Here is a 25,951-nt window from a genome sequence, read left to right as displayed (position 1 = left end):
GAGATTACAGCACCACAAGCCACTCACAGGTGGTTTCTGAATAGAGTGAAGAATATGTGCATCTTGTCTATTATGCTTTCAAGCTCTGCTCTAAGTGACAAAGGGACTTCACACAGGGCCTTTCCCCTTCTCATATCATAACCAGGCAAAATAGTCTGTAACTAGCAATTATCCCAGGAAAACCAACAGGTGATCATTCGTTCAGAGCGTCCCCTGGAAGGTCTCCAAATAACATACATGGCAAAAGCATGGTTTCCTGGGCTCCTTATCAGGAGAAAGGTTTTGGAAACTGGTTTTATACCAAATTGCATCACCTTCCCAGGTTTCCTTTGTTGCCAAAACATTTTCACTGGCTGGGCTTTGGGAATCTCCAAATAAAGACAAGGATTTGTGATCAAAATATTGCCTCAGAAGTTATAGATATTTGTATTCTGTGGCTGGATCTGTACATCTGCATGCGCTGCTGGACTTGTGACTGATTTGATTTGATTTAATGAGGAGATTAAACTTTACAAGTTCTACAAGTAAAAGTAGTTTAGATAATGTCCATGTATTGCTAAATAGTTTTGCTTCTTTAATATCCACCAGGGGCTGCAAGGCAGAAATTAGAATCTTATGGCCAAGATATTTAAATATTTATATTTCCTGTTTAAATTGACTTTCTAAACTAATTTTAAAAATTACTTTCAATTTGTTATTTCTCTGATTTTTTTTTTTAACAAAAACTGCTAAAAGGGAAGAAAAGTCTACTTGAGGCTTTATCATTTCTTCTTGTTCCTTATCTTTTCCTAGGTGGGGTGTGGTTGAATACTAATAGCAGGAAAACAACACGGGGTGGAAGGGGGGTGGGAATCAAGAGTTAAATACATACTTTTCATACAAATGATAGTTCACTATGTTTTTGACACATGCAAACCCACTTCTTTGTTTTCAGCAAACATCAACCTTATTTTCTTGACTGAACTCTTGACTACATTTTCCTCCTGGCAATTATGACCTACTACAGACTTCACATTCAAGTGCTCCATTTAAAAATACCTTGCCCAAAGGATATGGTAATTGACCACTTATATCTTAATTAGTTTTAGGAGAAATAAAATATGCTTAAATATAACATTCTCATTATAGATATTTAAAAATAAAGAGCTAGGCACCCAAAACCAAGACTAAAATTGTGTCAAGTTCCCAATTATTTTTGGAGAAATTATGTCTATGCTCTATTGGTATTTGAAAATTCACGAATATGGAAATAAATCCAGATGATCTTTTGTGGAATTCAAGTCTTACTGCAGTGTATTTTAAATGATTCAAAGATTCTGACTACCTACCATGTTCTAAGAGTGAGGATTCATTTACAACTGGAAGTATAAGGTATCCAAATCCATGACGCTTGTTTTTAAGTTTAAGAACAGTATTTTTAAACTGCTGGCTCAAGTCATCAATGGGTCATGAAGTCAATTTAGTGCATTATAAATAAATTATATGTATTATATGATTTATTTATTATACACATATGTATACATATGAAACTGAAAAAATAGAATAAGAAATAAATTTTGAGAGTTTGCATTACCTCTATCCTTGTCAAGACTCCATGGGCCATGGAACTTGTTTTGGTTGTATGTGTGTATCTGTGTGTGTGTGTGTGTGTATCTACTGTGTTATTATAAACATGTAGTTTTTACTTTGGATTATGACCCAAACACAAAAAGTTCCATAAGAGAAAGAGAAAAAATTAGTAAACAAATGAACAAATAACTAGATCAAATAAAATGATTGATACAATAAGTGTTTAAAGGAAAAAGGGGGTGGATTCCGAGGGAGTGGAGTGGAGGATGGGACGGTCAGGGCAGGTCATGAAGAGGAAAGAAATGTGAACTGAGGCGTGCAGAGAGGGGAAGACCTCGGGATACTGAGAGCAGGGAGGAGCTTTACATGTGAAAGGAAGAGCCAACGTGAGTGCTCTGCTAAAGAAGGAAATCTGGCCCAGCTGAAGAAGTGTGAGGACAGCGTGGTTACAGATGAATGAGAGGAAAAGAGAAAGAGATGTTGGAGGGTGAACAGACTCGAACTACACAGTGTGACATAAGCCATGATTTAAGGAAAAGGGTTTTGGTTTATTGAAAGGGGAAGATTTTTATATGCCAGAGAATGTCCAGATCGAATCTAACTGTGATGGGTCAGTCTGGATGCTATGAGCACAATGCAAAGCATGAGTGAAAATGTGCAAAATGCTTAGGGGTTATTGCAGCTGTCAAAGCAAAGGAGGTTTGTAGCTAGAACTAATTGGAGGTAGTGGAGATGGAGAGAAGTATACATAGCTAGATATGTTTTGGAAGTAGAAGAAGTATCATTTGTTTATTGATATCTGGGTGTTGTGTGTCTGTACATGGTGGTAGAGTGAAAACAATAAGGAAGTCTAAACACTGTACAAATGACGGCATCTTTTGCTGGAATCCATGTGCTGTGCTTAGGCACTCAGTCGTGTCCAAATTTTTACAATCCCATTGACTGAGCGTGCCAGGCTCCTCTGTCCCTGGGGATTCTCCAGGCAAGAATACTGGAGTGGGTAGTCATGCCCTCCTCCAGGGAATCTTTCCAACCCAGGGATCAAACCCAGGTCTCCTGCATTGCAGGCGGATTTTTTTTTACTGTCTGAGCCACCAGGGAAATCCAACAGAGTAAAGGGACAAAGCAGGTAATTAAATAGTTAATCCCACTACAGAACTGTAAGTAAAGAAAAAATTATGAGAGACCCCTGAAAGTTAATGATTACTCAAGAAAGCAGGCTTGGTTAGCAACAAAGCCATGCCTCAGAAGCATGAGACAGGCCCCCAAAGAGTAAAACAATGCATGAGACCCACACCCTGCCCAGTGAGCTCAATAATTTAATGACCTGTAGGAGGTGCTCTCAGGCTTCCATTGTGGGTTAGATGATAAAGAACCCGCCTGCAATGCAGGAGACTGTGGTTCGATCTCTGGCTTGGGAAGATATCCTCAAGAAGGGAATGGCTACCCACTCCAGTACTCTTGCCTGGAAAATTCCATGGACAGAAGAGCCTGGTAGGCTACAGTCCATGGGGTTGCAAAGAGTCAGACACAACTGGGCAACACACACACACATACCACACACAACACACACACACATAAGGAGATGTTCTCTGAACACATAAAAAATTATGAAAAGATATATAGAGTACAAAGTAAAGACCCTTATTGTACTGAGACCTGAAATAATTTTTCTATAGTGCTGTGACAGTCCCAGCTTGACCATATATGGAAAAGAAAACTCCCCTGCCCTACCTGCAGTAGAAGCTGAAGATGATGTAAATTCAAGAATGAGGAAGAGGGTGGTCTTTTCCTCTCCCCAGTTTTCCTTTGAACATAAAACCATAGTCCACTAAGTTCTCAGGACACAGCACCCTCTCCCCTGTCGCTTGTAAGCCCACTATGTGTTGTTCTAATAAATCACTTCTTATCTATCCCTTTTCCTCTCACTGAATTCTTTCTGTGCTGAGACCTAAAGGACTGCAGCTCTTTGGAGCTCCCCAAAATGCCACCAAAAGGTTTCAGAATGACAACAGCCAAGACATGAATAGAATTTAGGTGGGGAGGTTTTAATTCTAGAGGTTCATTTTTAACACATATCTTTGAGATCTAACAGATATAATTTTCATCCGTGATCCTGATTCAACTTTATAGTTATATATTTATTTGTATAATTATTAATGGACACTTTTAATAGCAGCCTACTCCAGTATTCTTGCTGAAAAAATCCCAAGTACAGAGGAGCCTGGTGAGTTACAGTCTGTGGGGTCACAGAAAGTCAGACACGACTGAGCACCTAGGTGCTGCATGTACTTTATGAATACCAGTAGTGGACTTTCCTTTGGTGATCACTGTTCTCAAAGAAATCAAGTTTTACAAGAAGAAAATTTCTATCTGCCTAATCATGAAGAAAAGACAGTAAGATGTCTTTACAGAACCATGAAGCTAGGGTCATTGATTAGTTAATCATTTGCTTTCACACACCAGCCTTCTAGAACAGTGTTTTCTCACACTTTAGCACACATGAGATTAATTTGGAAGTCTTGTTAAAATAGGGAATGCTGAACCTTATGCTCAGAGTTTCTTATTCAGTAGGTTCAGGGTTTGGGCCTAAGGATTTGCAGTTCTAAGCACTTGCCAGGTCATACTGGTCCAGGGAAAACAGGTGCTCTAACAAGAAAAGGTTCTTAAGTTCTTGGGCCCCTGGGAAAACTCTAACAAAAATACTGTGGGGGATTTACATATCCCTGAAAGGATATATGTGCATTTTTCATGTATATGTTATGGGCATATTTCTGATAATGGAGCTTGCATATTTCATCAGATTCTCAAAAGCCTTAAAAAATTTAGTTAAGAGTAGTGGTGTTCAATCCTGGGTATATATTAGAACTCCCTGAAGTTCTGGCTCCTCTACTCAATTGCTGTGTGACTTTGGGCAAAATAATTAACCTCTCTATGCCTCAATTTCTCCATGTATAAAATGTAGCTAAAGTAATAGTACTTTCCTTATGGGCTTGTTATGAATTCAAATAAGTTAACATTTGCATATATTTTAAAGAAGGGTCTGCTGCTGCTGCTGCTACGTCGCTTCAGTCATGTCCAACTCTGTGCGACCCCATAGAGGGCAGCCAACCAGGCTCCCCCATCCCTGGGATTCGCCAGGCAAGAACACTGGAGTGGGTTGCCATTTCCTTCTCCAATGCATGAAAGTGAAAAGTGAAAGTGAAGTCGCTCAGTCATGCCCGACTCTTAGCAACCCCATGGACTGTAGCCTACCAGGCTCCTCGGTCCATGGGATTTTCCAGGCAAGAGTACTGGAGTGGGGTGCCATTACCTTCTCCAGAAAGAAGGGCCTAATAAGTGCTAAATAGATGATTGCGAAATAAGATTATAAACTTGGGGTATTTTTTTTTCAATTCTAGGATCTAGTCCTCTGATGCCCTCTTGCAACACCTACCACCCTCTTCCAACAACACAAGAGAAGACTCTACACATGGACATCACCAGATGGTCAACACCAAAATCAGATTGATTATATTCTTTGCAGCCAAAGATGGAGAAGCTCTATACAGTCAGCAAAAACAAGACCAGGAGCTGACTGTGGCTCAGATCATGAACACCTTATTGCCAAATTCAGACTGAAATTGAAGAAAGTAGGGAAAACTGCTAGACCATTCAGGAATGACCTAAATCAAATTCCTTATGATTATACAGTGGAAGTGAGAAATAGATTTAAGGGCCTAGATCTGATAGAGTGCCTGATGAACTATGGAATGAGGTTCGTGACACTGTACAGGAGACAGGGATCAAGACCATCCCCATGGAAAAGAAATGCAAAAAAGCAAAATGGCTGTCTCAGGAGGCCTTACAAATAGCTGTGAAAAGAAGAGAGGCGAAAAGCAAAGAAGAAAAGGAAAGATATAACCATCTGAATGCGGAGTTCCAGAGAATAGCAAGAAGAGATAAGAAAGCCTTCTTCAGCGATCAATGCAAAGAAATAGAGGAAAACAATAGAATGGGAAAGACTAGAGAGCTCTTCAAGAAAATTAGAGATACCAAGGAAACACTTCATACAAAGATGGGCTTGATAAAAGACAGAAATGATCTGGACCTAACAGAAGCAGAAGATATTAAGAAGAGATGGCAAGAATACACAGAAGAACTGTACAAAAAAGATCTTCATGACCCAGATAATCATGATGATGTGATCACTAATTAGAGTCAGACATTTAGAATGTGAAGTCAAGCAGGCCTTAGAAAGCATCACTACGAACAAAGCTAGTGGATGTGATGGAATTCCAGTTGAGCTGTTTCAAATCCTGAAAGATAGGCTGTGAAAGTGCTGCACTCAATATGCCAGCAAATTTGGAAAACTCAGCAGTGGCCACAGGACTGGAAAAGATCAGTTTTCATTCCAATCCCAAAGAAAGGCAATGCCAAAGAATGCTCAAACTACCGCATAATTGCACTCATCTCACATGCTAGTAAAGTAATGCTCAAAATTCTCGAAGCCAGGCTTCAGAAATACATGAACTGTGAACTTCCTGATGTTCAAGCCGGTTTTAGAAAAGGCAGAGGAACCAGAGATCAAATTGCCAACATCCGGTGGATCATGGAAAAAGCAAGAGAGTTCCAGAAAAACATCTATTTCTGCTTTATTGACTATGCCAAAGCCTTTGACTGTGTGGATCACAAGAAACTGTGGAAAATTCTGAAAGAGATGACAATATCAGACCACCTAACCTGCTTCTTGAGAAATCTGTATGCAGGTCAGGAAGCAACAGTTAGAACTGGACATGGAACAACAGACTGGTTCCAAATAGGAAAAGGAATACGTCAAGGCTGTATATTGTCACCCTGCTTATTTAACTTATATGCAGAGTACATCGTGAGAAACGCTGGGCTGGAAGAAACACAAGCTGGAATCAAGATTGCTGGGAGAAATCTCAATAACCTCAGATATACAGATGACACCACCCTTATGGCAGAAAGTGAAGAGGAGCTAAAAAGCCTCTTGATGAAAGTGAAAGAGGAGAGTGAAAAAGTTGGCTTAAAGCTCAACATTCAGAAAATGAAGATCATGGTACCTGGTCCCATCACATCATGGGAAATAGATGGGGAAACAGTAGAAACAGTGTCAGACTTTATTTTGGGGGGCTCCAAAATCACTGCAGATGGTGACTGCAGCCATGAAATTAAAAGACACTTACTCCTTGGAAGAAGAGTTATGACCAACCTAGATAGTATATTCAAAAGCAGAGACATTACTTTGCCAACTAAGGTCCGTCTAGTCAAGGCTATGGTTTTTCCTGTGGTCATGTATGGATGTGAGAGTTGGTTGGACTGTGAAGAAGGCTGAGCGCCGAAGAATTGATGCATTTGAACTGTGGTGTTGGAGAAGACTCTTGAGAGTCCCTTGGACTGCAAGAAGATCCAACCAGTCCATTCTGAAGGAGATCAGTCCTGGGATTTCCTTGGAAGGAATGATGCTAAAGCTGAAGCTCCAGTACTTTGGCCACCTTATGTGAAGAATTGACTCATTGGAAAAGATTCTGATGCTGGGAGGGATTGAGGGCAGGAGGAGAAGGGGACGACAGAGGATGAGATGGCTGGATGGCATCACGGACTTGATGGACGTGAGTCTGAGTGAACTCCGGGAGATGGTAATGGACAGGGAGGCCTGGCGTGCTGCGATTCATGGGGTCGCAAAGAATCGGACATGACTGGGCGACTGAACTGAACTGAACTGAACTGAACTGAGGATCTAGTCCAGGTGATTCTAATTACAGTCAGAGATGAAAATCACTGCTCCGTAATGAAAAGAGAGCAAGAGATAGATGAGTGCCTGCCCTGAGAGTGTGGGGTTAATTTCATCTCAAGGAAACAGACTTCCCTCTCCTGAGGAGCTTAGCCTGGAAACTAGAGAGAGCTAACAAGAGCCTTAGCATCCTGGAAATGAATTTGTCCTCAAAAAACCTCAAGAAGTGGTTCATGCTGACCTTCTTTCTTGTGGTAGGGATAGGGGCTAAAGGAAAGCAGTAAAAGGAAGAAGTTGGTTTTATCCCCATTGATTGTAACTTTTGTTTAAAATCAATACAGGAAAAGCCTGTTCTAATGTGAAACAAAATCTAATATTATAAATAAATGATCAGAGTGGCAAATACTAACTCTGTGAGTAAGCCAGCCTTCAAAATGGCACCAGTGACCCTTAACTCCTGGAGTTCATGGCCTTGTACATCCCCTCCTACACTGAATATAGTTAAACTCTGTGATCAATAATATATTGCAGAAGGGACAAAGTCTAACTTCCCAGCTGAAGAATGGATGCTTTTGAACTGTGGTGTTGGAGAAGACTCTTGAGAGTCCCTTGGACTGCAAGCAGATCCACCCAGTCCATCCTAAAGGAAAGCAGTTCTGAATATCCATTGGAAGGACTGATGCTGAAGCTGAAACTCCAATACTTTGGACACCTGATTCGAAGAGCTGACTCATATTAAAAGACCCTGATGTTTGGAAAAATTGAAGGCAGGAAGAGAAGGGGACAACAGAGGATGAGATGGTTGGATGGCATTACCGACTTGATGGACATGAGTTTGAGTAAGCGCTGAGAGTTGGTGATGGAGAGGGAAGCCTGGCATGTTGCAGTCCACAGGGTTGTAAAGAGTCAGACATGACTGCGCATCCATCTGAACTGAACAACTATCTAATGAACACAATACAGTACTCAGATCAGCATATTTTAAATAATTTTTACTGAGATCAGTTATAAGACTAGTTAGTAGATGATTACAGGGTGAGATTAATAATAGCATTATAAACATTCCTGAATACTTATTTTTCCTTTCCTGTTATTTAGAGGCCAAATAGTTTAGACATGTTTTAGATTAATTACCCACATAGATTACCCTCTCTGTCTACTCTAGAAATATAAAACAAGCAGTTTCAGCCTAATGATCGGGGTATTGGGGGAACTTCCAGAGAGGAAGAAACTGCAAAATACATTTATTCTAAGTGTGCGCAGGGCTCAGAGTGCCCCAGTTTAGGTCATTTGAATGAACACTAATGCTTTCCTTCAAAGTAAAGATGAAAGGAGGCAAGAAACCCCTAAGTATCTGAGAAATGACATATTTGGAAGGTGAAAAGCAGAGTCAGGTAAGCTTCATGTCTAGTTTCCACTTTATTGCCTGTTGTTTGTACCCACTTCCAGCTCACCAGAGTAAGCATTTATTTTGCCAACCCTACCCCTCCCAGTTTTAAATTTTAATTCTTTTACTTCCTTATTCTGATTTCAGTTCTTTTGGAAGGGATAAGCAAGATGTCCCAAACATTTTAGTATATTTAATCTGCTGGAAAGTTCTGAGTGTACCAGATGTTTGAGAGGATAATAAAGATGGGGTCAAGACAGGTGGGGAGTAAGAGGAAAGAATAAGACAAGTGGAGGAAGGTGGAGCTGAAATACATCTGTCTACCTGGATCTTGCCCTGTTTTGTTTTTTTTTTAAACATTTATTCTCAATGATTTCTATTTACCCATTAAATTCCACAGGGGATGGCAGCTAAAGGTTTTAGACCTTAGAGAATAGCTTGACAGCTGATTTGTATTAACCAGCCTGTGAAATCTGTTTGATGGATAAAATTTGACTCTATCTCATAGAAGTAGAGTTTTACCATATGCTTTGTGTGCTGTGCTTGCTAATGTGAAATAGACTGTCATATGTTGGAAAGCCTTTGGCTAAGGGTTGAATCTCAAAGGCTTACATGATGAAAGAGATCTTGATGAACTGAAGTTTTACCATGCTGTTGTCCAAATATCAATAGGGACAATTCAAGTAATGAATAATGCACTTTAATACAGAATGCACTGGAAACATACAGAAAGTTTTACCAATGTGCAGTCCCTGGAACTAACATAGATGAAAATCACTTTGAATTATACAGTTAACCTACACAGATATTCATATGCACATTGTTTTCATGCACTTTGGATTTTCACTGAATGACTAATGAACCAGATATGTGTTGAAGACTGAATACAGTCAACATGGTCCCTTTCCCTAGAGAGCTCAGAATTTCACATAATTGAGACTGTCACTGGTAAGGTCATTCTACTTAATTAAAAATATTCTGTAAAATATATATGAAGCATGCTGTATAGTTAAATGTGGGAAATATGCAAAGCTTTACCAAAATCCCCAGTTAAAGTCACCCTGATAAGAAGAATAAAACATAAACAAATGGTAAAGCTATTAATAGTTTTCCACTTTCTATAACATTTGGCTTTTGCAGGATTATGGTACCAAAAAAAATTAAATGTTTCAAAATGCATTGGGTTTTTCTCTATTTAAGAAAGATGTAAACACAGTAGGAAATTTATTTGCCCCTGTCGAAATTTGACTCCAAGGCAAAAAAAATGAAAAATGACTTGACATAAATGGTATATATGTTTCTGGAAGACTTGATGCTTTTGAAATGCGGTGTTGGAGAAGACTCTTGAGAGTCCCTTGGACTGCAAGGAGATCCAACCAATCCATTCTAAAGGAGATCAGCCCTGGGTGTTCTTTGGAAGGAATGATGCTAAAGCTGAAATTCCAATACTTTGGCCTCCTCATGCAAAGAGTTGACTCATTGGAAAAGACTCTGATGCTGGGAGGGATTGTGGGCAGGAGGAGAAGGGGACGACAGAGGATGAGATGGCTGGATGGCATCACCAATGCGATGGATGTGAGTTTGAGTGAACTCTGGGAGTTGGTGATGGACAAGGAGGCCTGGCATGCTGTGATTCATGGGGTCGCAAAGAGTCGGACACAACTGAGTGACTGAACTGAACTGAAACATAAAAAGCAACTTTTTCATTCTTTTGTAATGGAGGTTCACTTCCTCTATGTTAGTGAATACTCCACGGACTTTTCTTAGGTTAACCTGAGAACTGAATGCCTACACTGCTGAGTCATCAATATCTTTCTTATCATGTTATTCCCACTGAGTTTCAAGCTAATGAATTTGGCCCAGTCCATTCCCTTTGTCCCTTCATTTTCTTGAAAATTACTATTAGATTATCTTCTTTTAAAATTTATTATTTTGAGTCTTTTCTCTCTCTTCACTTAAAAATATATTAAAAAAAAAGATATTAACAAATCAGTCTGCTCCTTGAACTTGTTTTTTTTCCCTAATCTGTTGTTATATAGTTGATGCAACCATACTAGTCCTCCATTTTATCTTTTCATTATAAGGCAAATTCTTCTGAGTTACTTAAATATCTTCAAAAATCACTGTGCATTCATCAGTCAGAATAGCCATCATGAAAATGTCTACAAATAGCAAGTACTAGAGAGAGGTGGAAAAAAGGGAATCTTTCTACACCTTCGGGGGGATGTCAATTGGTGCAGCCACTACGGAAAACAGTATTGAGGTTCCTTCAAAAAATCTAAAAATAGAGTTGCCATATAATCCACCAATCCCACTCCTGGGCATATGTCCAGAAAAGACAAAAACTTTAATTTGAAAAGATACACACACTCCAGTGTTCATAGCAGCATTATATAATTCAATAGCCAAGACATGGAAGCAACCTAAATGCTCATCAACAGACAAATGGATATAGATAATATCATATATCTAAGAAATTATCATATTAAGTGAGGTAAGTCAAAGACAAATATACAAAATCACACGTGGAATAAAAAAAAAAGATACAAATAAATATATTTACAAGATAGAAATAGACTCACAGACATAGAAAGCAAACCTATGGTTACCAAAGGGAAAACCAAATAGGCTGGGATTAGCAGATACATACTACAATATATAAAACAGATAAATAAAAGGACCTATATTGTATAGCACAAGAGCTATATTCAATAACTAGTAACAACTTATAATGGAAAAGAGTCTGAATACACACACATATATATATTCAAAGTAACTGAATCACTTTGCTGTATACCTGAAACTAATATAACATTGTAAATCAACTATAATTAAAAATATCATTGTGTGTTCAGGTCATCAATGGAATAAGGTGCTATGTTGATTATGCATTTCCTGGATTAGAAGTTCTTAAACTTTAGCATGCATCAGAATCACTTGGAGATCTTATTAAAAAAAAAAAACATACACACACACAAAAAACAGATTGCTGGGCTTCAATCTGAAACAACAGGTATGGGGCAGATCCAAGAATTTTCATTTCTAACATTTTTCCCAAATGACACTGATACTTGCTGGTCTGGGACCCACACTTTGAGAACTACTGGCCGAGGGAATCAGGAAAACTTAAAACGTACCAGCAAATACATTTTTTTCTTTTTTTTTTTAAATTTTGGGGGTGTGGGACAAATGTAATGTAATATACTATAATAGACTCTCTCAAATAAACTGCCACATCTAAGCTGATACATCTATCCAGAAAAATTTCAGTTCATGGTGAGACTCATGTGAACCATAATTTGAATGAAAAGAACTGATCTTTTTGCAATAATGAGCACTGAGAATTGGTAACTATTTGTTTTTGTTTTCATTTGTTGTCTAGTAATCTAGACTTGAAATTCTATGTGAAGATATGTCAAAACAAATTAGCAGGTTGTAGAAAACCATGTGGGGACTGATAAACAGAGTGTGATTGAAGAGGTATTTCATAATTTGTCAGGGAAGCAAAGCTGTACTTCACTGTAATCCTAACTTCTCTTACAACACACAAAGGCATGAGCAACACACACACAAAGAGACACAGTTTGTGTGGGTAAATGAAAGAGATTTAGGATTTTTTTCCACATGTGTGAGTATTAAACCTTTCCAGAACTATGGGGGAAATAATTATTGGGACTACATACTTAGATGGAAAAAATGAAAACAATCACAGACTATATTTTCTTAGGCTCCAAAATCACTGCAGATGGTGACTGCAGCCATGAAATTTAAAGGTCCTTAGAAGAAAAGCTATGTCCTTGGAAGAAAAGCTATGACAAACCTAGGCAGCATATTAAAAAGCAGAGATATTACTTTGTTGACAAAGATCCATATAGTCAAAGCTATGGTGTTTCCAGTAGTCCAGTGTGGATTTAAGAGTTGGACCATAAAGAATGCTGAGCACCAAAGAATTGATGCTTTTAAACTGTGATGATGGAGAAGACTCTTGAGAGTCCTTTGGACTACAAGGAGATCAAGGTGGTTAATCCTAAAGGAAATCAATCCTGAATATTCATTGGAAGGACTGATGTTGAAGCTTGAAGCTCCAATACTCTAACCACCTGATGCAAAGAACCAACTCATGGGAAAAGACCCAGGTGCTGAGAAAGATTGGAGGCAAGAAGAGAAGGGGACAACAGAGGACGAGAAGGTTGGATGGCATAACCGATCAGTGGACATGAGTTTAAGTAAGCTCTGGGAGAGGGTGAAGGATAGGGAGGCCTGGCATGCTGCAGTCCATGGGGTCGCAATGAGTCAGACATGACTAAGCGACTGAACAACAACAATATACTTAGAAAATATTTCTCCTTTATATGAGTGATTATATCAGGTTGTATGAGTGTGCTGAATTGTGACTGGAAATTAGAGTTTGGGAATGGAACCTATATCTTTGCTTTCATCTGTTTATAGCCATAGGCTTATATTCCTGCCTGCATTCATTGATTCATAACATTTGTATTAAGGGTCAGTGAATGGGAAGGAGAATAGGGACAGTCATACAAAGACAAATAAAAGCTCAGGGCATGGTGGGTGAAGTATTTGTAATATATAATACAAGGATAGATGGTAAAGTAGGAGGTATAATGGGAAAATAACTAAGGTGTACTTATCTCCAGTAATTTCAGGGAAAACTTGACAGAAGCAATGTTTGATTTGGACTTTTAAGAATGCATGAGTCTTTGCTGGGAATGGCAAGTAAGAACAAGCCTGAAAAGGGATGGGGGGGCAGGGGGTGCCATTATGCACATGTCCTAAAGCAGAAACATAGAAGGATTTCAGGGAAATTTTAAATAGTTGCATGTAGCTAAAGCATACAGTATGTGTACAGAGGAACGTATTAAGCATGAGGGCTGAAATCAGGTACAGAAAGGAGAGGAGGGAATGGGCATAAGCCATGCTAAGAAATGTGCACCTTTTCCAGCGGTCTGGGAGGCGTCTACAAAGAAAGAATCATAACCAAGAAAGTGGGAGCAGGGAAGATAATGTATCTGAACAAGAACAGAAGTAAGAATTTTAGAAAAATTTTAAAAAAACACTCATATATAGTGCTTTTATTATAAATTTGCTAATAGGATTCAGAGAAGAGGTCAGCTATGACGTCCTAGTTTTCGCTAGTCAATCCTAAAGAAAATCATTCCTGAATATTCATTGGAAGAATTGATGCTGAAACTGAAGCTCCAATACTTTGGCTACCTGATGTGAAGAGCTGACTCATTGGAAAAGACCCTAATGCTGGGAAGGACTTAAGGCAGGAGGGGAAGGGGATGACAAGGTATGAGATGGTTGGATGGCATCACTGACTCGGTGAACATGAGTTTGAGCAAGCTCCAGGAGTTGGTAATGGACAGAGAAGCCTTGCGTGCTGCAGTCCATGGGGCTGCATGACATGACTGAGCAACTGAACTGATCTGAATTTTCAGCTGAAGCAATTGTACTGTTTCAGTTCAGTTGCTTAGTTGTGTCCAACTCTTTAGGACCAGTACTGTTTATAAAGCTATTTAATAACATCAGGAATGTAGAAGTATCCTAAAGCAGTGTTGAACTGTAGCTATTGCCAAATTACCTAATGCTGGGGGCCAGCGTGAGGAACTCCGCCCATGGCAAAGGTCATGAGGAAAAAGGCTTGGCATACGCAAAGGCGTGATCAAGCCTCAGGAAACCCCCTGTTCCAGAGCATCTACCCCCAAAACCAGAGTCTATCTACTTTACTGTTTCATGCTCTCGCCTACACCTCTGACTTTACGGGGGGCTCTCCCCCATCACCATTTCTCTCAGAGAAGGAGTTAACGTGCAGCTCCAAGTCAATAAAAACTCCTGGGCGTGACAAAAGTGTTTCAGCTTACGGACTCCTCTGAAGGTTATCTAGCCCGCCTGTATAGGTTTGTCCAGCCACATGTGATTGTTTACAGCCTCCCAACCTGAGAGGCACGAGATGTTTTAGACTTACTAAAGGCAAATTCTTTTGGGAAATTATTAGTATAGTGGGTTGATTAGGAATTATATTGGTGAAAGGTTTTTTCACTTGTTGTGCCAATAATTGCTGCTAATTCCCTGCCCTGGGTGTGACAAAGGTGTCTCAGGTCAAACCTCTCTGCTGACACACTAGCTTGTGTGACAGGATTATCCATACTCCTGCCACTATGGCACATGATTGTTTACTACCTCTCAACCATAAACAGCACAAAGAGTTTAATTAGCATAGGGCTTTTCTCACTGTTGAGTCAATGATTGCTGCCAGGCCTCCATATCCTTAGGCACCTGGGAATATATTAATCAATGTATTTGGAATATAGAAAGGGAAATATAGTAGTTTTTTAGACTTTTTGAGTTAATGAATTTTCTCTTTTGTAATAGATCACTGTACTTTGTTATAAATCACTGTGTCCTTGCTATGTAAAAATGTAACTTTATCACTATCTTAAGACTAAATAGATCTTAAGGGGAACACTGGGGAAAGGATTTTCATTTGTTGGGCTGATGTTTGCTGCTAAATCACCATATTCCCTGCCCTTATAATGAATATAACTAACATATAGGAGGAGTAAGTATTAACCTTTAAGCATATAGGAGAAATAAGTATTAACCTTTAAGATTAATCATGTTAACCGTGGGTTAAATAAATTCCTTTCTTGATTGTAACTCACTACACCCTCACCCTATAGGAATGCAACTTTATTTGGAGGGTGGTGCCTGGTTTAAGAAAAAACACCCTTGGAAAAAATAAGTTTTTTGGTCATCAGAAAGAAAGGGTTGTAAAATGTCAGCAGGTCTCATGGCCAGAAGATGATGTAAAACCCCTAAGACCTTTTTTTTTATACATTTATGTGAAGCACCTGGTTTTGATAAAGGTCAGGACTGCTGACCCCCGCATGACTCTGTATTCATCCCTATGTGTAACAAAAGGTATATAAGCAAACTTAAAGAAATCGGGATCAGTTTCCGGAAAGACTGATTCCCCCATGTCACTTCTTTCTTGCTCTCCATTTTTGTGGCTGAATTCCCATCTGGAATGTGGGTACTCACCAAGCCTGCTTATTTTGCCTGGGCTTCTAAGATCGGACCAGGGAGGCCTCAGTGCCTCCTCTCCTTCGGGAGACGCCTGCGGCCTACGTAGGTAGTGATTGGTATCCCACATAAACCAAGTTATTCAGCCTCTTTTTCTCTGCTAATTTTCTAATCCCTCTCTATCTGTAATTAAATAAGTTATTTCCGAGGACACCGACTCCATCCCTACCTTCGAATCACCCTGGATCCACCGGGGCTGGACCCTGGCAACCTAATCTGAACAAAACAGTTTTCAGTACAGGAAAATAACTTATTAGTCATACAAAATATAGGATATAATTTATTCACATTTAAGGCATTATCCATTAAAAGCTAATATTTTATCAATAAATATTGTGCTACCTCTTTGAGTCATTCAACAGTTGTCTGTTTCTGGGCAAAAGTAATAGTGAAGAGTCTCAATAGGATAAGGGAAAGCCTCCTGTCATCTCTTAGTTGAGCAACATCAATATCTCTGATATTTATGGCAATTTCTGTACCTATGAGGAGTGTTGCAACAGCAAAGGACATAGAACAGGCTGAGATCTACTATGGTAATAAAAAGAGGCCTGGGAGAGCCTTTACAAAGTGCTACCAATCTCGGCTCCAATCAGAGTCTTTGAAGAATACAGAGGCATTGCTTTAATCTTTGTCATTCCAACACCATTAAGAAAGCTTAAGAGTAGGAAATAGGAGATGAAAGCAATCAGTTTTTTTCAGGGAAATTGTACTGACTGTGGAAATTAGTCAGAAGCTAATCTTTTCCACCAAAAAAAATGAAGATCAAGATACATTGACAACCAGTGATTTGTGAGAGTAAACTTGAAAATTAGAAGAAAATTGCTGATAGGAAGATAAGAAAGATGACAAGTATGAAATAATAGTTTGAGGTAGACTAGGTATGAGGTAAACCAGAAAGATGTTAAGGACAAGAATATTTTAAGGGAAGCTACAGAAATTCATGGAGAAGGCGATGGCACCCCACTCCAGTACTCTTGCCTGGAAAATCCCATGGACGGAGGAGCCTGGTAGGCTGCAGTTCATGGGGTCGCTAAGAATTGGACACGACTGAGCGACTTCAGTTTCACTTTTCACTTTCATGCATTGGAGAAGGAAATGGCAACCCACTCCAGTGTTCTTGCCTGGAGAATCCCAGGGACAGGGGAACCTGGTGGGCTTCTGTCTATGGGGTCGCACAGAGTTGGATACGACTGAAGTGACTTAGCAGCAACAGAAATTCAGGGGCCAACAGATCAGTTCTCTCAGTAGAACCACGGCCAGTGAGGCCAGGAGAGATGTGACTACAACTTTGTGTCCTCTTTGCTCTGTTCCTACAAGGACAAGGGCAATGTTATTCAATGTACAAGGTGGCCTGGGAACTGTACTGGGCTGAAGGGCAATAAAAATTTATACTTTTCGAGTGAAGGCCCCCCAAAAGAAGAGAGTAAGACATTCTAAAGATATTCAATATGCAAATACTCAAATTCACACATCAAGAGAAGATAGTACATGGAAACGGTGAGAGCAAAGTCTATAGCACAGTTGTACTTATTAAGATGATGAGAATCAGAGAAAAATTACAAAGGCAGTCTGATAATCTTCACCCATTGGTGAGGACCAACATGATAACTAAGCAGCAGGCAAGAAAAATTGGTGATAAAAAGATGTAACGTCCAGAACTAATAGCACCATCACCCCACCCCACCACCCAGTGTTGAAGCCTTGAAGCTACTAGGTGTGAGGTACACTAACCAGATGCCTGGGTATCACCTCAGATTTTGTTGGAAATGGAGAGAACTACCCACTCTGCCTTCCAAAAGGTCTGCTTAATCAGAACTTTCATTTTAACAGGATTCTCAGGGACTAGTGTACACATTAAAGTTTGAGGAGCTCTGAACTGGGAAACTTTACTAAGGCCAGGTGAAAGATGATTGTATTTTGTATATTATACTTAATTCCATCTCTGCCTGTTAATTAAGTAAAACAGTCATTGAAAATGTGACTTTAATAATTAGTTTTCTATTCAAAGATTCATCTGAGAAATTGGTAAATGACTTAGATACCCCTCTCCCATCCCATCCACTCACCCTTACATGTAGATGTAATTTCAGGATACAGTTTAAAGCCCAGCCACAAATCCCAATTTAAGAAGTAGTGCTTAAAGAATCCCAAGCACTCTTCTACAGAATTGCTAATTAGAAACCACCTGAATGTTTGTGGACCCAATCCGCCATCTGGCTTCTCTCTTGGGGGCTAGCAGGGTTTCTTTTAATAAAGACTTTGAAAACACCAACATATGTTTACACACTTTAGGGCCCTGAACTGGACTGCCCTACTACAAGAATTGCCAGGCAACCAAGTTCTACCCTTACCAAGATGACAAATACAATGTCAGCTGCCAACTGGAATTCCCAATTAAAGCTTTCAGTCACTTTTAGGCATCTAGACATTTTGGCGGTATTGTAAATTATCTGCAAGTTTTGGTTTATTAAATTCTAATCCTCAAGATTGTGATAATGGCTAATATTTGAATATTTATTATACACTGGGGAAGTAGCCCCTTCTCACCCCCAAATCTATCTCTCTTTCTTCCTTTCTCCTTAAAATAACTTTATAAGGTAGGTATTTTTGTCCCTAATGTTAAAATATGGAAACTGAGACTTACTATGATAAATTATCCAAAATTATAGATAATAAGTAAATAGAAACTAGTGGAGCCAAAATTCACATATAGATCTAACTTATTGCAATCTTAGAACTTTACCAGTCAAGCTAAAGACTACAAGAGTCTTTAGAATAACTTATTTAGAAAAAGAACTGAAAAACCAATGCATTTCATTATAAAATGAAATATTTCATCAAGTATTTCATTTGATGCAATATTTCTTCCATTTTTTCTTACTACACTACTTTTTTTCCCAGAAAGTACATCTTTTAAAAAATCTGTAAAATAATTTACTCTGATTTATTTAGCAAATTATCACCATAATGATCAATTTCTGCTTATCAAACTTATAAATGATTAATGTCAAATAGGAAAACAAAATGCCTCATATAGATTGTGTAAAATTGGGAGAAAACTCATTTCATTTTCAAATTAGATTATTCATTTTGTAGCAGCTGATGAGTTTATGAAGTTAAGCAAAAAGCAGCATCAAAAACCTGAAGTCTATAAATTTTAACTGACTCTTCTCTGTTGACCTAACTTAATTGAGGTTACTTACAACATGAGCTCAGATGCTTTAATCATAAAACAAACTATGTAGCTCAAATTATATAACAACATGGAATCTTTCTAGGTCAATAGCCTGAAACAGTTGTCCACAGTAAATTAATTTTATAACATTCTATAAGGCAAATAGGGAGAGTAAGATGTTACCACATAGAGAGAGCCTGGCAGAAGAATGTTTTTCAGTATATGCCCTCTACTCTGTGAGGTAGTCCTAGCCGTCATTTTCTCGAACAATAATTATTTATGTCACATTTTTTTAAAAGGGCACAATAAGAAGCTATCTATAGATGGAAATGGTGAAAGGGAAGGAGGGAGAGATAGGGAACAGATAAGCATGGATTTGTAAACACTCTGCCAGAAGTTTTAAACATTAAATGACCCCTAAAGAAGACTGTTTTGAGATTTTTACAAATTTTTATTCCTTATTATAATAATAATGGTATCCTCCTATTAGCATACTACTTTCCAGTTGGCAAAGAACATTTAAAGTATGATATAAACTTCACCCTATCCTAGGAACTCATATTACCTCTTTTAGAAAGGAAAATTCACGTTTGGAGAGGTTATACATTAATTGCCAAAGCTGATGTAGCTCTTGAGTGAGAAAACTTTTGGAAACTAGGTTTTCCAGGCTCAGATCTCTCTCTAACTATCAATACTACAAATATTAAATTTGAACCTAAGTATTCAGCCTTGTCTCCAAGGTTCTTTCGATAGGGTTGTTTTACCTGTAATTCAAGTAAGCTAACACAGACAGAGTTTCCATTAAGGTTCAGTGAATACAAAGATAACAAACACAATCTTTGCACTCAAAAGCCTTCTCATGCGGAATGGAAGAAGATATAATACATAAACCAGGAACTGCAATTCATCATGACTTTCTTAGAATATGTGTGAATGTGCAAACTAGTGAACTGGACACCTTAATCAGATGGACTGTATGGGATGTGAATTAAATCTCAATACAGCAGGTAATTAATAGAAAGTCAAACAAACAAAAAATATGTTAATAAAAAGATTTTTGTCTCCCAAAACCTAAGATAGCCACAGGATTACTAATTACCATGGACCTTGGATCTGACTTTCAATAATACAATCTCAGCATTTTGGGGTACTGTTTTTGTACAAAACTATTAACCTCTCCATCTAGTTAAGGCTATGGTTTCTCCAGTGGTCACGTATGGATGTGAGAGTTGGACTGTGAAGAAAGCTGAGTGCTGAAGAATTGATGCTTTTGAACTGTGGTGCTGGAGAAGACTCTTGAGAGTCCTTTGGACTGCAAGGAGATCCAACCAGTCCTTCCTAAAGGAGATCAGTCCTGGGTGTTCTTTGGAAGGAATGATGCTAAAGCTGAAACTCCAATACTTTGGCCACCTCATGCGAAGAGTTGACTCATTGGAAAAGACCCTTAATGCTGGGAGGGATTGGGGGCAGGAGGAGAAGGGGACGACAGAGGATGACATGGCTGGATGGGATAATCGACTCGATGGACATGAGTTTTAGTGAACTCCGGGAGATGGTGATGGACAGGGAGGCCTGGCATGCTGCGATTCATGGGGTGACAAAGAGTCGGACACGACTGAGTGACTGAACTGAACTGAACTGAACTGAACTGATTAACCTCTAGTCAATAAACATTTAAAGTTATGGTGCTTTATGTGTAGCATTCCTAATTTCATTGTTGTTTCAAGTAAACATTGAATTTTTGAGATTTACTTTCCTAACATAAATATTTTATTTCACTGACTAAAATTACTGCTTATTTTTTTAAAGCAAAGGTAACATAAAATAAAATATCCAATAGTTGCACTAATGCTGTTATGCAAGCAAAGATAGAGGCCCTGCCCGAACACAACATTCCCTGGTGGCAGAGCCACTGTGGAGCAGTTCCAAAGAGTCAAGTTCCTGTGAAGTGTGGGCTGGATTCCCCCTGCCCACTGCCCAGCTTCTGATTCAGTGTGAACTTTTCATTTTAGAACATACCCAACATCACACAGAAGATGATCACAAATGGAAGTTTCCCCTACCCACTACTCCACTGAGCTGGGATTACCTGATAAAGTCTTCATTGCCTCACAGATAAGGCACAGAGATTAAGTAGGTTCTATTTACTAGATATCATTCTAGGCAATATAGATATGTTGATAAAAATCACAGACAAAAAAAAATATACATAGTGGTATTGAAAACAGATAAGTAAGCCTAAGTAACTAAATAAATAGGATAGTAATTAGTTGCTAGGCAGAAGGTTAAAATAAGGCTATTCATGGAGGTGACTTTAGATTCTGAGCAAGTGCCATTAAATTGAGCCCCACAGGGCTGCTGGAGAAGAAGGTTGGGAAGAGAAATCCAGGCATTAGACCAGCTGGCAAAAAAAAAAAAAAAAAAAGAAAAAAAAGCCTGAAGGCAGGAATGAGCTTCAAGTGTGTGAGGAAAGTAAAGGAATCCATGATAATTCTTTGTGTTTGATTTAAGTAATTGAATGAATGGTGGTACCAGTAGTTGTAATCGGGAGGCAAGGGAAAGAACCAGGGGAGATTAAGAATTCTGCATTGAAGTGCTGCAGTCCATGGGGTCGCAAAGAGTCCAACACGACTGAGCAACTGAACTGAACTGACCAGGCAATCAGCAGGGTGGTGACGTGTCAGGGACAGGACTGGAGGAGTAAATGCTATCTGAAGAAACGTACTGGTCTAGTGGACTGGCGGTTACTGTCTGATTTAAGATGCTTAAGATGCACTTTGGGTCCCAAAGAGACAATCAAAACAGAGTGGTATAAAAGGATGTGTTTGAGAGGAGGCAGAGGTAAAGCAAGCAGGATTGATTAATACAATAGAGAAGGAATGCTTCACTGCAGAAAAAGGAGTTTGCATCTCTGAGCAACTTGTGGTATAAGTTTAAGGATAAACCCTAACTTATTTAATTAGATTTTACCAGAACACCAGGTATTAAAATCTATTGTGTACCTTCTTTTTTGAATAAGGAAAAGTACAGTATGTTTCCTCTGTGTGGCCTAGTAGCAAGCTTACATTTCAGTAACACTAAAAGACAAACAAACACCTACAACAATAAAAAAACAGTGGCACAGTGAGCACCAGCTCCACCAATCTATCTGCCATGCTGATGTCTATTCTTAGCTGCTTATGTGAACAGGACACGTCCCTCCTGAAATTCTCCATGGGCTCTTACTTCTGTCAGCAGAGAGTTAAACTCCTCACTGTGGCCCATAAGGCACATGCTCAGTTCAGTTCAGTCACTCAGTCATGTCTGACTCTTTGCGACCCCATGAATCACAGCACGCCAGGCCTCCCTGTTCATCACCAACTCCCAGAGTTCACTCAGACTCATGTCCATCGAGTCCGTGATGGCATCTAGCCATCTCATCCTCTGTCATCCCCTTCTCCTCCTGCCGCCAATCCCTCCCAGTATCAGAGTCTTCTCCAATGAGTCAACTCTTCTCATGAGGTGGCCAAAGTACTGGAGCTTCAGCTTCAGCATCATTCCTTCCAAAGAAATCCCAGGGCTGATCTCCTTCAGAATGGACTGGTTGGATCTCCTTGCAGTCCAAGGGACTCTCAAGAGTCTTCTCCAACACCACAGTTCAAAAGCATCAATTCTTGGGTGCTCAGCCTTCTTCACAGTCCAATTCTCACATCCATACATGAGCACAGGAAAAACCATAGCCTTGACTAGACAGACCTTAGCCGGCAAAGTAATGTCCCTGCTTTTGAATATACTATCTAAGTTGGTCATAACTTTTCTTCCAAGGAATAAGCGTCTTTTAATTTCATGGCTGCAATCACCATCTGCAGTGATTTTGGAGCCCCCAAAAATAAAGTCTGACACTGTTTCCACTGTTTCCCCATCTATTTCCCATGAAGTGATGGGACTGGATGCCATGATCTTCATTTTCTGAATGTTGAGCTTTAAGCCAACTTTTTCACTCTCCTCTTTCACTTTCATCAAGAGGCTTTTTAGCTCCTCTTCACTTTCTGCCATACGGATGGTGTCATCTGCATATCTGAGGTTATTGCTATTTCTCCCGGCAATCTTGATTCCAGCTTGTGTTTCTTCCAGTCCAGAGTTTCTCATGATGTACTCTACATATAAGTTAAATAAGCAGGGTGACAATATACAGTCTTGACGTACTCCTTTTCAGAATGAGGTTCGTGACATTGTACAGGAGACAGGGATCAAGACCATCCCCATGGAAAAGAAATGCAAAAAAGCAAAATGGCTGTCTCGGGAGGCCTTACAAATAGCTGTGAAAAGAAGAGAGGTGAAAAGCAAAGGAGAAAAGGAAAGATATAAGCATCTGAATGCAGAGTTCCAAAGAATAGCAAGAAGAGATAAGAAAGCCTTCTTTAGTGATCAATGCAAAGAAATAGAGGAAAACAATAGAATGGGAAAGACTAGAGATGTCTTCAAGAAAATTAGAGATACCAAGGGAACATTTCATGCAAAGATGGGTTTGATAAAGGACAGAAATGGTATGGACCTAACAGAAGCAGAAGATATTAAGAAGAGGTGGCAAGAATACACAGAAGAACTGTACAAAAAAGATCTTCACGACCCAGATAATCATGATGGTGTGATCACTAATCTAGAGCCAGACATCCTGGAATGTGAAGTCAAGTGGGCCTTAGAAAGCATCACTACTAACAAAGCCAGTGGATGTGATGCAATTCCAGTTGAGCTGTTTCAAATCCTGAAAGATGAGGCTGTGAAAGTGCTGCACTCAATATGCCAGCAAATTTGGAAAACTCAGCAGTGGCCACAGGACTGGAAAAGGTCAGTTTTCATTCCAATCCCAAAGAAAGGCAATCCCAAAGAATGCTCAATCTACCGCACAATTGCACTCATCTCACATGCTAGTAAAGTAATGCTCAAAATTCTCCAGGCCAGGCTTCAGAAATACATGAACTGTGAACTTCCTGATGTTCAAGCTGGTTTTAAAAAAGGCAGAGGAACCAGAGATCAAATTGCCAACATCCGGTGGATCATGGAAAAAGCAAGAGAGTTCCAGAAAAACATCCCTTTCTGCTTTACTGACTATGGCAAAGCCTTTGACTGTGTGGATCACAATAAACTGTGGAAAATTCTGAAAGAGATGGGAATACCAGACCACCTAACCTGCCTCTTGAGAAGTCTGTATGCAGGTCAAGAAGCAGCAGTTAGAACTGGACATGGAACAACAGACTGGTTCCAAATAGGAAAAGGAGTATGTCAAGGCACATGCTGGTCCCTGCCAATTCCTCCAGCCTCATTTTCTTGCTACTTCTTGCTCACAGAATCAGCTAAATTCTCTTCTCAAATATGCCTTGTGCTCACTCTACTTGCTAAGTAAGGCACTGTCCTCAACCAGAAAGAGACAGAGATGCTTCCTGTTCATCTCTTCCCAAAGTGAACTCCTACTTATAACTCCAGTTTTTTGTGAAGATAACACTTCCTCAGAGGAGGTTCCTCTAGAAAACCTGCCTTACTCTTTGTCCCAAGTCTGAATTCAGAGTTTCATCTCTAGATAGCCCATCATCTTTCAGTTCAGTTCAGTTGCTCAGTCATGTCCAACTCTTTGCAACCCAATGGACTGCAGCACACCAGGCTTCGCTGTCCATCACAAACTCCAGAGTTTATTCAAACTTATGTCATAGAGTTGGTGATGCCATCCAGCCATCTCATCCTCTGTCATCCTCTTCTTCTCCTGCCTTCAGTCTTTCCCAGCATCAGGTCTTTTCAAATGAGTCGGTTCTTCACATGAGGTAGCCAAAGTATTGGAGTTTCAGCTTCAGTATCAGTCCTTCCAATGAATATTCAGGACTGATTTCCTTTAGGATGGACTGGTTGGATCTCCTTGCAGTCCAAGGGACTCTCAAGAGTCTTCTCCAACACCTGACTATCCCACCTGGTGACCGTTTGCATATTTGCAGCTGTCCTCCGTAATATTGTCGAGGGCAGGGACCATGGCCAGCTTGTTCGCTGTTGTATCTTCCATACTGAGTGTAGTCTGGGTATTTAGCATCTAGGGCCTTAATATACATTGAATACGTGCAAAGAAAACTTTCTACAAGATTTTAAGTTCCTAGAGAGCAGGAACCCCAGGCTGCTTAAACATTCTATCTTCACCTCTAAACACAATGTTGGGTGCTCAAAGAACCTTATAGTTTTTCAGCTGAGAGATGTATCTTCCTCACTTTACATTCTGTGATTTGTGTATATTGAAAGTGGAATTTCTGGTGAAGTGTCCTGCCATTGTCCTTGTACCAGCTTTGGCCAGATTTTAACCTGCACATTCTAAGATACCATTTCTAAGTCTATGAAGACAAATATCTGAACAAATATCACTCATCCACCCTCTTGATGTAATCTAATTTATGCCATAAAATATTACTCATCTAAACCTTAATCTACAAAATCTCACTATTATCCTGCAACTTAAACCATTTTATTAAAAATATATGTATCTCTTGAGTAGTTTTAAATACTTTGTGATCATTATCTTTCTACAATGTGGAATTAAGTTTTAGAACTAAACTGATCACAACAGTCAATGTTTTGATGCATCAACTCTTCACATTTAAAACCAAGAACACAAAATCAGAATTTAACTAAAATGCATATTCTAATAAGTTTAAATATTTGTAATTACCTTCTAGTGCATACTTCATATCTTGAGCAAAAAGGGTCCACATAATTTCAGCACTTATTTTTCCCATGTTCAGCTCTTGAGGAAACCTAAAACCAAACACATACATTAGTAGATCAAAAAGAAAAAACATGTGACTGAAAAGAATACACTTTATATTGCAGATATATCACAATCATTATTACATAGTTTATAAATACTTTTACTTATGAGATTTCTCTTTATCAATTTCAATGGTATGGAAAAAAGCTATACATGAGTGTGGTTTTTATCACAACAGCGATTTTTCTTGAAGCAAAC

General features: G+C 39.2%; 1 protein-coding gene across 2 annotated transcripts in view; it reads right to left on the bottom strand.

The window, feature by feature from the left end:
- UNC13C (unc-13 homolog C) overlaps positions 1-25,951 on the bottom strand; it is a 666,761-nt gene that overhangs the window by 187,856 nt on the left and 452,954 nt on the right. For both annotated transcript variants that reach the window (XM_068963824.1, XM_068963823.1), the window contains one exon: positions 25,655-25,740. In XM_068963824.1, coding sequence (XP_068819925.1) covers positions 25,655-25,740 — 86 coding nt within the window. The remainder of the gene's footprint in view (positions 1-25,654; positions 25,741-25,951) is intronic.

This window comes from Capricornis sumatraensis, chromosome 2 (genome assembly GCF_032405125.1).
Source record: "Capricornis sumatraensis isolate serow.1 chromosome 2, serow.2, whole genome shotgun sequence".
In the NCBI taxonomy this organism is placed as follows: domain Eukaryota; kingdom Metazoa; phylum Chordata; class Mammalia; order Artiodactyla; family Bovidae; genus Capricornis; species Capricornis sumatraensis.
This window is presented reverse-complemented; position numbering and strand designations above follow the sequence as displayed.